The sequence below is a fragment of the Macaca nemestrina genome, chromosome 4, assembly GCF_043159975.1.
Source record: "Macaca nemestrina isolate mMacNem1 chromosome 4, mMacNem.hap1, whole genome shotgun sequence".
NCBI classification, from domain to species: Eukaryota; Metazoa; Chordata; class Mammalia; order Primates; family Cercopithecidae; genus Macaca; species Macaca nemestrina.
Window position 1 is genome coordinate 151,696,837 of NC_092128.1, and position 14,267 is coordinate 151,711,103.

A 14,267-nucleotide genomic window follows, 5' to 3' on the forward strand; every position below is an offset into this window, starting at 1 on the left:
GAGAGAGAAATTTCCCCAAGAGTTCCTATCAGACTGGGGAGGGAGAAAATGAATTTTTATGTTTATCCAAAGTGGCATCGTTTTTCAAAAAGTCTGCTTATTTTGATGTAAATGTTTCGAAGTTAAAAAAAAAAAAACAACAACAACAACAACAACAAAAACTTAGAAAAGTTTCATGAAAAATCCCACACAACACTGTCTCCATACAAACCCATTCTGGCTGGGTGCATGGCCCAGGCCTATAACCCCAACATTTTGGGAAGCCCAGGTGGGAGGATCATGGGAGCCCAGGAGTTCAAGACCAGTCTGGGCAACATAGTGAGACACTGGTCTCTATAAAAATAATTTTAAAAAATTAGCCAGGCATGGTGGTGGGCACCTGTAGTATCAGCTACTTAGAAGGCTGAGGCAGGAGGATCGCTTGAGCCCAGGAGTTAGAGGCTACGGTGAGCTGTGATCACGCCACTGTACTCCAGCCTGGACAACAATGCCCTGTCTCTACAAAAAAAAAAAAAGTTTTGTTATTTTTTTAAAGAGCTTATTTGCAGTCAGGTGAGGTGGCTCACACCTGAGCACATTGGGAGGCAGAGGCTAGAGGATCACTTGAGCCTAGGAGTTGGAGACCAGCCTGGGCAACAGAACAAGATCGTCTCAAAATCAATCAAACAAACAAAAAACAAAACAAACAAACAAACAAAGACAAATTCTGTTACTGACTTTAGGACTCATCTGGGACATCCCAACCCTGTCCCACCTCCCCCATTGCTCTGCTGTTCTCAAGGGGAGGGGACACCCACATCAGTGGCTGAAAGGCTAGGGGCACCATCAGAGAGCAGCTTGGGGGACAGAGGCCCCCGCGGAAAATAACGGCAGTAACTAACAGGATGAATTGTGCCACCCTAAATCATCAAAAAATTACTGTGGGCCGGGCGCGGTGGCTCAAGCCTGTAATCCCAGCACTTTGGGAGGCCGAGACGGGCGGATCACGAGGTCAGGAGATTGAGACCATCCTGGCTAACACGGTGAAACCCCGTCTCTACTAAAAAATACAAAAAACTAGCCGGGCGAGGTGGCGGGCACCTGTAGTCAGGTGGCTGAGCTACTCGGGAGGCTGAGGCAGGAGAATGGCGTGAACCTGGGAGGCGGAGCTTGCAGTGAGCTGAGATCCGGCCACTGCACTCCAGCCTGGGTGACAGAGCAAGACTCCGTCTCAAAAAAAAAAAAAAAAAAAAAAATTACTGTGCATTTAAAAAAATACACTAAATTTAGCCAAGTCATGTCATAAGATGCTAATAAGGCCAATTACTAAATTATATAACTTTATTTCTATAAAAATATGCTTTTGCTGTGAACCTAAAACTGCTCTATAAAAAGTCTATTAAAAAATATGCTGTGTCATTCAACTTTTAAAACAGATTTAAAAATTAACTGACTACAAAAAGCATTTTCCTATAAAAGATCTCTGTTTTTAAAAACACAGCTTACTAGGTTTGAAGAGACCAAGTTTAACTATGAGCTGAACCTCAGGATAAAACAGACTTTGTTTTGTATAATTATATTAACATTAGAAGATCTGCATAACTCAATCAATAATCTTCCCAATGGCCAAGTATGATGTTACAAAATCACACAGAGGTGCCAAAAGATTCATTCAAAATGAAAGATAGAGCAACAGGTTTTAACGTAACACAGTATAAAACATCCATGGATATTACAGCAGAGGATGACTTAAGGCCAGGAGTTTGAGACCAGCCAGGGAAACGCGGCAAGACCCCATCTCGACCAAAAGTAACTAACTAACTAACTAACTAACTAACTAATTAAATAAATAAATAAATAAAAGAAATTAACTGGTTTGGTGGTGCTCACTTGTAGTCCCAGCTACTTGGGAGGCTGAGGCAGGAGGACTGTTTGCGCCCAGGAGGGCGAGGCTACAGTGAGCTATGATTGCACCACTGCACTCTAGCCTGGGCGACAGAGCAAGACGCTGTCTCAAAAAAATAAATAAATAAATAAAAAGAAATTACCCAGCCAGGCGCAGTGGCTCACGCCTGCAATCCCAGCACTTTGGGAGGCCAAGGCAGGCAGATCACCTGAGGTCAGGAGTTCGAGATCAGCTGGCTTACATGATGAAACCCTGTCTCTACTAAAAATACAAAATTAGCCGGGCGTGGTGGCACATGCCTGTAATCCCAGCTACTCAGGAAGCTGAGGCAGAAGAATCGCTTGAACCTGGGAGGCAGAGGTTGCAGTGAGCTGAGATCGTGCCACTGCACTCCAGCCTGGGCAACAGAGCGAAACTCTGTCTCAAAACAAAAACAACAACAAAAGAAACTATCCCTTGTCAGGTTTTAGTGAGGTATCCAGGAACATCCGCAATATCTGAAAAGGCTACAAAAACACTCCCTTTTCCAATTACGTATCCTCAGGAGGCTGGCTTTTCTCCATGTACTTCAGCCTAAACATGCATCAACGCCGACTAAAAGCAGAAGCAGCCATGGATTCCAGCTGTCTTCTATTAAGCCAGACATTACAGAGTTCTACCAAAAAACCTCTTATTCTATTTTTTTTGGGGGGAGGGAATATATTTTTTTCATAAAAATATTTTTTGAAATAGAGTATTATTGCTATTTTTGAGTAGATGAATAAATATGTATATTTTAATTTCTAATACGGTCAGCGTCAACAGATAGAGCCTGTATAAACCAAAGCTCTTTGGGATCCCCAGTAATGTGTAGGAGTTTAAGAGTATAAAAATGTCCTGAGACTAAAACACATCTAGGAATTGCTCGTATGAGCACAGAATGTCCAGCAGTCATTCTGCCCAAAGAGAACAATGCCCTTTGACACTTAGGGGAACAGGTTAGGGGAGCAGCTTCAGAATACCGGGGTCTCTGCTGAGGGGCAGGGCCTCACCCCCTGGGAACACGGGAGCTACCGAGGTTTCTGGGCAGGGCGGCAACATGATCAGAGCTCAGCGTCCTCTGAGGAAACATACGGAAGACAGTTCACACCTTTCCCAGCAAGGTTCGATGCAAGACTGAGGACAGACGAGATTCTTCTTCATCAAATCATGTATATAATCCCCACCAGGGCCGGGCGTGGTGGCTCACGCCTGTAATCCTAGCACTTTGGGAGGCTGAGGTGGGTGGATCATTTGAGGTCAAGAGTTCGAGACCAGCCTGGCCAACACAGTAAAACTCCGTCTCTACTAAAAATACAAAAATTAGCTGGGCGTGGTGGCACGTGCCTGTTATGCCAGCTACTTGGGAGGCTGAGACAGGAGAATTGCTTGAACCTGGGAGGCGGAGGTCGCAGTCAGCTGAGATCGCCCCACTACACTCCAGCCTGGGAGACAGATGGAGGCTCTGTCTCAAAAAAAAAAAAAAAAAAAATTCCCCATCTGTATTCTGTATGCCTATTGATCAGTTTGTATACCTCTTGAAAAGTATTCTTAGGAGAGAAAAGCTATGCTTTGCAAGCAGTTCATGATTTAATGATGGAACTGTTATGTTTAAGTAAAGCAAAACACGCCCGAACTCATCTTCACAGCATCCAAGGAAAACATACATTGTCAACACTGTAGAAATGGGTCAGGTGAGGCGAGTTCTTGAACCCTGGTTCCTCCGACTCCTGGCAGCAAGCCGCACGCCTTCTTGGTTTTGCTTTGTCAACTCACCAGCTACACTCACACGCACATTCTGGTTTTTATCCTTTTTAATTACCCGGCAACATTTTACCAGGAAACTAGAAACTCGTGAAAAGTAATAGTCGCAATGAAAATTAAGTGCAAGATCACCCAACGAGTCACGATGCAGGGGCCTATTTCCAGGAAATCAAACTAAAAACATTTTATACAATCCTCTCATTTTAATATGAAATGCTTTAAATGTAGGGTAATTATGGAAATGAGGCATTGCTGCAATTTGAGTTGTCATTAATTTAGCAAGTTTATCCTCTGACATTCACAAGATGCAAAAACAGCAAATCGTAAATTACTCTATCTCCAAATCAAATGCTTTAGTCTCATTTCAGCACACAATTTTAAACATAGCTGCGTCTTTTCAAAAATACTAAATAAGAACACCACTACATCCTACACTTTTAGCACCCACAAACCCTATTCCTCCATCAATATGACAAAGGCTTTCATGCGAATATTCTAAATTCAGTTCAATAATACTACATGACAGCACCCTCCTCAGAGACTGACTTTTAAAATCCTATGTAAGTTCTCTTAAGGCGGCAAGCCCAAAAAATTCAACGTGCACCAAATACTAGAAAGTGGCTCATATTTTTAACATCGACCCAATGTACTTGCTACATGCCCACAGAGCTTTTTAAAGTAACTTTTAACAAGTTGACAGTCTAACTTGGAACAAACACATGTGATACACAATAACTGCCAACTAGCAAAAAACCAGAATAAAGACTTTATTTGGAGATGCCGCATTTCATTTTTTGACTATCAAGATACCACCGGACTAAAACTAAAGCTTCACCCTGTTCCGCGAAGCAGCTCCCCACTAACCTCTACAGCAGTGATTGTTCTCCCCAGGTCTGGTTCAAAACCATCACCCAACAGGAACGTTCCTTCCTTCAGCAGATCCTGCACCTGGATCTGCTCCTCTCCGGTCCTGGGGCCACCAGATCTCAGGAGTCAGGCCCGATGCCCCTCTTTGTCTCCTCCATGGCTTCCTTCACTAAGAGACCAACCCTCCCTAATCACAGCTCTTCCCGTCACCTTTGGCACTGCAGGCTGATCCTTCACATGGAGAAGCGAGACAGCACCATCTGAGTTTTCACGTCTACCCGCTGGAAAGAGACTGATCTGACACCCTCTCTTGTCCCAAGTGCAAAGCCCAGCTCAGCACATACGCCCACTCCTGCACCAGCCAAGCATGAGCCACCCAGGCGCTGGGTCACCTAAGGGGACTGGGTGAGGGCAGTGACAAGGGTGGGAAAACCCCAGGAGAAGAGGAATGCCGTGACCATCCTTGATGCCGCGTAGTGAGGCGTTTGACTTCCCCAGGTCTGGGGTACTTTTCCAATTAATTTCAAGATAATGTCATGTCAATCTGTGACTAATTTTATGATGGTTATACAATGTGTAAGTAATTGTATAATTCGATATTCTTCAAGTGACCAGTTGGAAATAGCCACGCAAAACTGGCTTCTGTATGTTTTATTTATTAATTGTTTTTCAGGTCAGACAGGTAATGTGCCCACGTCGTAACAAGGTTCCAGGGTGGCACATCTCAGATGCCGCCGCGTGAAAACACCCAATTGTCAGGCTCATGAACAACAAAAGGATCTCCGGATGTTTTTATAGGGGCTAAAACATTTATGTAGTAAAACGCTTTGGTGGTTACAATTACTTTTTCTCCTGGCACATGTGCAGAGGCTGTGATCCATAACACCTGCCATTCACAATGCACCTCTCAGCAGCTGGGGCATGGTAACCCAGGCACTATCCACGCTGGCAGCCAAAACGAACTACAAAAAAGTACAGGTGGCCGGCCGCGGTGGCTCACATCTGCAATCCCAGCACTCCGGGAGGCTGAGGTAGGCGGATCACCTGAGGTCAGGAGTTCAACACTGGCCTGGGTAACATGGCGAAACCCCCTCTCTACTAACAATACAAAAATTAGCCAGCCATGGTGGTCGACGCCTGCAATCCCAGCTACTCAGGAGGCAGAGGCAGGAGAATTGCTTGAACCTGGGAGGCAGGGGTTGCAATGAACCAAGATGGTGCCACTGCACTCCATCCTGGGTGACAAGAGTGAAACTCCATCTCAAAAAAAAAAAAAAAGTACAGGTAAGAACAAATTAAGGGACCCAGGCAACGACCACCAAAAGCTGCTAATGTTACAAATTAGGGGGGACACCCAGACATTTTCACCTCTGCATGCACCACCACCTATAAGGCAGTTCTGGCAAAAAAAAAAAAGCAAAACAAAGCAAAACAAAACACACTTGAGTCTGATGGAATCCCCGGGTCTAGTCACCAGTTTATAGAAATGACAAGGGGAAGGGACATAGTGAACAGATGCTGGCAGAATCCAATTGCAAAGGCAGGTATGAGGAACTACACAGGACAAAAGACCCCATGAGAAAAAAGCAGCGGGTGCCGGGCCTGGGGGCTCACGCCTGTAATCTCAACACTTTGAGAGGCTGAGGCGGGCGGATCACTGGAGACAGGAGTTCGAGACTAGACTGGCCAATATGCGAAACCCCGTCTCTACTAAAAACAAAAATGAGTCGGGTGTGGTGTTGCATGCCTGTAATCCCAGCTACTTAGGAGGCCAAGGCAGGAGAATCGCTTGAACCTGGGAGGTGGAGGTTGCAGTCAGCCAAGATAGTGCCACTGCACGCTAGCCTGTGCGACAGAGCGAAGACTCTGTCTCAAAAAAAAAAAAGAAAAGAAAATAACTATGCAGACGGTAAGAGAAACCTACGCACTGATTATTCGAGGACAGTAAGAAATTATTATTCATTTTTTAGGTGTGATAATGACACTGTTTTTTTTTTTTTTTTTAAGAATTCTTATCTTCTAGAAATTTTGGTTGAAATATTTATAGACAAAGTAAGATGACATCTGTGATTTGCTTCTAAATAACTGGGGCGAGGGGGAAAGGTGAATGGGGGCGAAGATAAAGAAGCCTGCCACACGATGATAGCTGCTGAAGCCGGCAACAGCCATGTGGAAGCTTGTTACTCTACGTCTATGTTTGAAATTGTCCATGATAAAAAGTGTGTTTTTAAAAAAGAAGCTGGGCATAGTGGCTCACGCCTGTAATCCCAACACTTTAGGAGGCCAAGGTGGGAGGATCGTTTGAGGCCAGGAGTTCCAGACTAACCTGGGCAACATGGTGAGACCCCGTCTCTACAGAATTAAAAAATAATTTTAAAAAGTAACCACGTTCACTTCAGAAAACATGGAAAACACAGAAAAGTATAAAGAAAAAAAGACACCCATATGAATCTTACCACTCAAAGTTACCACAAACAGAAGTCTCATTCTCATTGTAATTATTCAAGCAATCCACATTTACTATAAAAATACTGGGGGAAAAGGTTGCAGAGAAAGAGAGAAAAGCAAGTATGGGATACACACAGGGTCTCAGGTTCATGAGAAAAACAAATTTTTTGAATTTTGAATTGGATAATTGAAATTCAAAATTAAGTGGCATCAAGAATTCAGTTGGGGCCGGGCGCAGCAGCTCACGCCTGACATCCGAGCACTTTTGAGAGGCTAAGGTGGGTGGATCACCTGAGGTCAGGAGTTCCAGACCAGCCTGGCCAACATGGTGAAACCCCGTCTCCACTAAAAATACAAAAATTAGCCAGGTGTGGTGATGTGCGCCTGTAATCCCAGCTACTCAGGAGGGTGAGGCAGGAGAGACTTGAACCTGGGAGGCGGAGGTTGCAGTGAGCTGAGATCACACCCCTGCACTCCAGCCTGGGCGACAGAGTGAAACTCTGTCGCAAAAAAACAAAAACAAACAAACAAACCAAGAATTCAGTTGGACACATTAACTATGTAAAAAGGGGAAAAAAGGTCGGGCACGGTGGCTCATGTCAGTAATCCCAGTACTTTGGGAGGCTGAGGCGGATGGATCACAAGGTCAGGAGATCAAGACCATCCTGGCTAACATGGTGAAACCCCGTCTCTACTAAAAATACAAAAAATTAGCAGGGCGTGGTAGCAGGCGCCTGTAGTCCCAGCTACTCAGGAGGCTGAGGCAGGAGAATGGCGTGAACCGGGAGGCGGAGCTTGCAGTGAGCCGAGATGGCACCACTGCACTCCAGCCTGGGGAACAGAGAGCCTCCATCTCAAAAAAAAAAAGAAAAAATTAAGTGGCATCAAGAATGACAGCACACACACACCTCACCCCCACTTCCCCATAACCGAAGAAGGCTGTCTGAATTCCCCCCATGACAGGCTCATGGTGCTTTTAGGACACCAGGCTAAATCGATGACACTGTTTTTCTCCTATGGAAGCTGCAAATTCATTTAGTCATTAATTTGTTCACTCAACAAACAGAACTCAGTTGCTGTGTACCTAATACCAGCCAGTGCCTGCGCTAGGTCTCTGGTGAAAGATCATAAATTCTCGGCCCCAGCTACAGGGAGCTTATGGTCTAGGAGAAACGCTATGACGGACACCCGGGCAGTTCCTCCAACTCAACACCAAGCAAACCTGAATCAGAATCCACGCACTCTCCCCTGTGCCTGGGGGCTCTGGCAAGATGCTTACCCACCACGCATACTGTCAGACACCCAGTGGAGCGAGATCAGCTCTAAGCTGGGTCACAAGTCATTTTTATTTCCCCCGCCAATAATTAAAAATATTGAAGATTTGGAATTATATACCTCCAGTAACAAACAGGGGTGAATTCTGGCATCCTTCCTGAGTGGGAGCCGTATAGGAAGTGTGTGTGGCATGCACCTGTCCCAAGGTGAAGAGAGTGGCCCTGGATCACACAGCTTTGGAAAATGGTGTGGGCACCAACCTCCCACCAAATCCAAGCACGTCCATAGACCTCCCATAGACCTCCCACCAAATCCAAGCACGTCCAAGGCAATCACATTCCAACACGGCAAGAAAATTTGTAGTTTACAGTAAAGAAATTCACAATTTCCAGTAGCAATGGCAATAGCAGGTACCAAAGCCCGAGAGAAAACAGACACAGTAATTCCTGACATTCGGTGGTGAATTTCCCATTTAGGGTGACAAAAACTTAAGCATCTAACTTCCTTGCTCTGAAATCCTTAAAATTTCTTGATGACTTTCAACGTAACAGGCTTAAGAAGCATTTTTTGTTTTTTGTTTTGTTTTGTTTTTTATTGAGATGGAGTCTTGCTCTGTCGCCCAGGATAGAGTACAGTGGCGTGATGTCAGCTCACTGCAACCTCCGCCTCCCAGGTTCAGGCGATTCTTCTGCCTCAGCCTCCCAAGTAACTGGGACTACAGGCACAAGCCACCACGCCCAGCTAATTTTTGTATTTTTAGTAGAGACAAGGTTTCACCATATTGACCAGGGTGGTCTTGAACTCCTGAACTCAAGTGATCCACCCACCTTGGCCTCCCAAAGTGCTGGGATTACAGGTATGAGCCACCACGCCCGGCCAGGCTTAAGAATCTTTACCTAACCAGGCAGGGTGCGGTGGCTCACGCCTGTAATCCCAGCACTTTGGGAGGCTGAGGCGGGCGGATCACAAGGTCAGGAGATCGAGAACATCCTGGCTAACACGGTGAAACTCCGTCTCTACTAAAAATACAAAAAATTAACCAAGCATGGTGGCGGGCGCCTGTAGTCCCAGCTCCCTGGGAGGCTGAGGCAGGAGAATGGCGTGAACCCGGGAGGTAGAGCTTGCAGTGAGCTGAGATCGCGCCACTGCACTCCAGCCTGGGCGACAGAGCAGACTCCATCTCGAAAAAAAAAAAAAAGAATCTACCTAACCAAAAAGAAGTTTGTAACAGCCTGTGCTACATATATGACTACTTAGGTATAAGTTTTCTAAAATTAAAAAAAAAAGTGAGGCCAGGTACAGTGGCTCACGTCTGTAATCCCAGCACTTTGGGAGGCCGAGGGGGGCAGATCACAAAGTCAGGAGATCGAGACCATCCTGGCTAACACAGCGAAACCCCATCTCTACTAAAAATCCAAAAAATTAGCCTGGCGTGGTGGTATGTGCCTGTAATCCCAGCTACTCAGGAGGCTGAGGCAGGAGAATCACTTGAATCCAGGAGGTGGAGTTTGCAGTGAGCCATTGCACGCCACTCTGGGCAACAGAGCAAGACTCCGTGACAAAAAAAAAAAAAAGAAAGACAAAAGAAGCAAACAGCTCTTTTCTAGGAGGGTGGACATAGACATCCACTTAATGTTTTTCCTTCTGCACGTGTGCTTTGTTCTTGTAAATTTTACATGCTGCCTACATAGATATTGCTCACATGTGCAGGTGAAGTCAAATAAAAACAGACAGGCACAGTGCACCGAGCACTTCACACACATCTAATGCACCAAGTCAGCGGGCGGGCATCCGTGTAGCCTGACAGCTCCACCACGATGCCTGGTAATGCACCCACTGAGAACACGAGCTCCCTGGAGCATAAATGTGCAAGGACTGTATACACTGATAACATTTCATAAATAACAAACCCGCTACTGGCCTATTTGTAGACAATCTGAGGTCGAAATTTTTTCCCCTTGAGTTAGAAAAAAAAAATACCGTGAAAACCTCCTTCAAGATTCACTAAAGCTGGGTCTGACTGGGGAGTGTACCTGTTTCCATGGCTGGAGCAGGAAACCTGAAAACAAGACTGTTTAATGGAAGTACTTGGTGAACCTGAGTTACATAAAAGTGCATCTGTAAAGCAGGTCTCTAAGGGGGGCCTGGGGAGCCTACCTGTCATTTTCTTACTGGAAGGGAGAGTGGCCAGCAAATGCATTTAATGGCCCCAAACAGAAGAGAGTACATTGGTTATGGAAAAGAGAGAACAGAGTAATAACTGAGGCAAAGAACAACTTTGTTATCTCCTGGGTTCTGATTTTACCAAAATGCACACCTTTCAGCATGGCTAGGAAAAGGTATACTTCCCCTCTCACGCCCCAAGAGGGAGTGAGTCATTGTTGATGTTGCATTGTAAATTATTCAATGCGATATTTGTAACCAAACATGCCAAGACTCTAAAAATGGGGAGAAGTTTACAGACACAAACTTTGGGCCCTGGGAATTACCCCAGCAAAAATTCCCCAGACGCAAGGCGTTTATAAAAGGGAGTAATTAGACAGACAACCCTGGAACAAGAACCACATTGAAGAAATATAAACACTGGTGATGAGTTAGAGGCAATCACTAAATAGAAAAAGAAAGTGGCTCCAGAGGAAATGAGTAATTAAACAGGCTTTCTCCTGATCAACAGACCTTGAGGTCCGGGGCAGAGCACAGGGTCCGGAGGGCCGGCGGTGGAGCTGGAAAGGAGGGAACCGGAATGGGCAGGAGGTGACCATGGGATGCTTTGAAAAGGCACCAACAGGCCTGGGCAGCCATCCAGGCCCAGCTGGGTCTCTCTGCCCCGGCGACCTCGGGCCCAGGGGAATCTAATTTGAGCTTGGGGTCCTGCTACTCCATCCCAGGAGCACTCACTGGCGAGGTAAACTGAGGCACAGGCTTCCTGTCCTCTCCTCTCCCTGCCAGGCCTCTGCTCCTTCAGCACAGTCCAAACTACTAGGGAGCTCGCACTTCCCGGAGCAACACCCTTCCCACTGTCCTGGGTGAGTGTGCTGGGGCCCCCCAGGACCCAGACTGGATGGGGTCGGGGTGATCCAAGGGTCCAGACCAGACAGGGTCAGAGGTGGCCACTGGGGTCCAGGACCGCAGGGATCAGGCACTGAGGTGACTTGAGGCCCTGGCTGGTGGGGGTCGGGGGTAGTCCTGAAAACCAGGCCAGGCTGGGGTGACCCTGGAGTTCAAGCTGGTGGGGGTCCGGGGTGACCTGGAAGGGTTGAGGGTGATCCCCAGGCCCAAGAAACAGGGACTGGGGTCAGGGTGACCTCAGTGTCCAGCTGGGCGGAGCTGGGGTGGGAGTGGCCCTGCGAGCCCAGGCTTGTGGGGTTAGTGGTCGGGGTGGCCCGGGGGGGTGGCCTAGGAAGTGGGGGTCATGGTTGACCTTGCCTGTTTACGCGGGGTGGGGACGTAAACGACCGCAGGGATCTAGGCCAGTAGGAGTTAAGAATGACCACCGAGTCCAGGCCAGTGGGAGCTGGGGGACAGCAGGGATCTGGGTCAGGGGTGACCTAAGAAGCCCAGCCAGGTGGGCTTGGGGTAGGGGTGGCTCCAGGAGCCCAGGCCGGTGGGAGATGAGGTCAGGGGTGACCCCAGGAGCCGCGAAGTGTGGGTAGGGGTTGACCCGAGTACAGGCCGGTGGAGGTCGGGAGCGACGGGGTGTCCAGGCCGGCGAAAGTGGAGGAGAATCCTCAGGCCGGAGGGTCCAGAATTGGGGTCTAGGTGACCCCAGGGACCCAGGAGGCGGGGGTCGGGGTTGACCCCGGGGTCCAGGCCGGTCGGGGGTTAACGGGGGTGGCTGGGGGTGGTGGGGGCTCAGGCCAGGTAGGCTGTAGGGGGATCCCCAGGTCTGGGCCTCAGAGATCGAGGTCGGGGGTGAGCCCCGGGTGCGGGCGGCGGGGGTCGCGGGGGCACTCACTGCTTGGGCAGCTGCAAGGCGGGCGCGCCGCGCCGCTGGAAGGCCCCGTCCACGAAGACGCCGTTCTTGCCGAGGCAGCGCAGGTAGAAGTGCGGCTCCTGGAAGCTGAGCTGCAGGTGGCGCCGCGAGATGAAGCTGGACAGGCCCATGTTCAAGTCCACCGAGCCCTGCGACGAGTTGCGGCCGATGGTGACGCTGGGCTGGCGCATGAGGAACTCGAACTCGCGGCCCTCCAGCCGCGCCAGCGCCGGCCCCGGGCTCTGCCGCACCGAGGCGGCCGCCGCGGCCACCAGGGCCGGCGCCGCGCCCGCGCCCGCGCCCCCGGAGTCTCCGGATACCCCGGAGGAGCCCCCGGAGGAGCCCCCGGAGGAGCCCGCGCCCGCGATCGCGCCGGGAGGCAGCGGCGGCGGCGGCGGCAGCGGCGGCCCAGGCGGAGGCTGGGGCTGCGCTGGGGCCGGCGGGGGCGCGGCCGCGGGGAAGGCGGCGGCGGCGGCTGCGGCGCACAGCACGGGGCTGCAGGGCGCCGAGCGCAGCGCGAGCAGGGCGCGGGCGCCGCTGTCCTCGCCGACTTCGGCCATGTTCGCGCGGCTCCGAGCGGCCTCCGGCGGCTGCGGCTGCAGCGGCGGCGCGGGGGGCGGGGAGGCCGGGGCGCTGGGCGGGCGCGGAAACCCGGACCAGATCGCGCCGGCGCGGAGCGGAGCCTCCCAGCCCACCGTGCGCCTCGCCCGCCCGCCGGTCCCGCCCAGCGCAGCCCACGCGGCGCGCGCCAGCTGGGGGCCGGGGGCGAGGCCTGTGCTGGCAGGGCTGGGGGGTCCCCCGGAGAGCTGGACCCGGCGCACCTAGCCCCCTGCCCGCGGGGCTGCAGCCGGTGGACGCCCTTTCCTCCATGGGGGGAACAGGGGACCCTTGAAATGCCCATCTGGAAAGTTTTGAGCCTGGGTCACTGGAGAAAGGAACAGATGACCTCAGCTGTGTCTCCGCCCCAGCCACTCCAGCCCCCCAACCCTAAAGTGTAAGATAGATAGAAGATAAAATATGTGTGTATTATATATAATACATATGTTTATATTTTAATCTCGCTCTGTCGCCCAGGCTGGAGTGTAGTGGCACAATCATAACTCACTGCAACTTCCACCTCCTGTGCTCAAGGGACCCTCCTGCCTCTGCCTGCCAAGTGCCACCATGCCCAGCTAATTTTTTTACTTTTTATAGAGACAGGGTCTTGCTGTGTTGGCCAGGCTGGTCTCAAACTCCTGATCTCAAGAGATCTATCTATCTCGACCTCCCAAGGCGCTGGGATTACCCGTGTGAGCCACAGTGCCAGGCCTGATCATTCTTAAACCCTCAGATTAAAGGTCATCATACTTTACTGTAACTGAAGACCACTTGAGATGGATACCTGAATCCCTGATCCCTTGTTTCCTTCCTTCTTTCCTTCCTTCCTTCCTTCCTTCCTTCCTTCCTTCCTTCCCTCCCTCCTTCCTTCCCTCCTTCCTTCCTTCCCTCCCTCCCTCGCTCTCTCCCTCCCTCGCTCTCTCCCTCCCTCCTTTCTTTTCTTTTCTTTTTTTTTTTTTTTTTTTTGAGACGGAGTCTGGCTCTGTCGCCCAGGCTGGAGTGCAGTGGCCGGATCTCAGCTCAGTACAAGCTCCGCCTCCCGGGTTTACGCCATTCTCCTGCCTCAGCCTCCCGAGTAGCTGGGACTACAGGCGCCCGCCACCTCGCCCGGCTAGTTTTTTTTTTTTTTTTTTTTTTTTGTATGTTTTAGTAGAGACGGGGTTTCACCGGGTTAGCCAGGATGGTCTCGATCTCCTGACCTCGTGATCCGCCCGTGTCGGCCTCCCAAAGTGCTGGGATTACAGGCTAGAGCCACCGTGCCTGGCCTCTTTTCTTTTTTTATTACTTTCCTTTCCTTTCCTTTTTTTCTTTCTTTCTTTCTTTCTTTCTTTCTTTCTTTCTTTCTTTCTTTCTTTCTTTCTTTCTTTCTTTCTTTCTTTCTCTCTTTCTCTCTTTCTCTCTTTCCCTCCCTCCCTCCCTTCCTTCTCTCTCTCTCTCTCT

At 49.6% G+C, this 14,267-nt stretch overlaps 1 protein-coding gene and 1 non-coding gene across 2 annotated transcripts in view; both read right to left on the bottom strand.

Annotated features, from left to right (window-relative positions):
- Positions 1 to 12,805, bottom strand: part of LOC105483482 (forkhead box K1) — an 82,657-nt gene extending 69,852 nt beyond the window's left edge. The window contains exon 1 of the mRNA XM_071095414.1: positions 12,213 to 12,805. Within this exon, the coding sequence (XP_070951515.1) occupies positions 12,213 to 12,790 (578 nt within the window). The 5' untranslated portion in view covers positions 12,791 to 12,805. The remainder of the gene's footprint in view (positions 1 to 12,212) is intronic.
- LOC112427009 (small nucleolar RNA U13) lies at positions 5,207 to 5,314 on the bottom strand. The gene has a single exon (XR_003018431.1). It is a non-coding gene; the product is annotated as a small nucleolar RNA U13 (small nucleolar RNA).
- Positions 12,806 to 14,267: the final 1,462 nt, after the last annotated feature.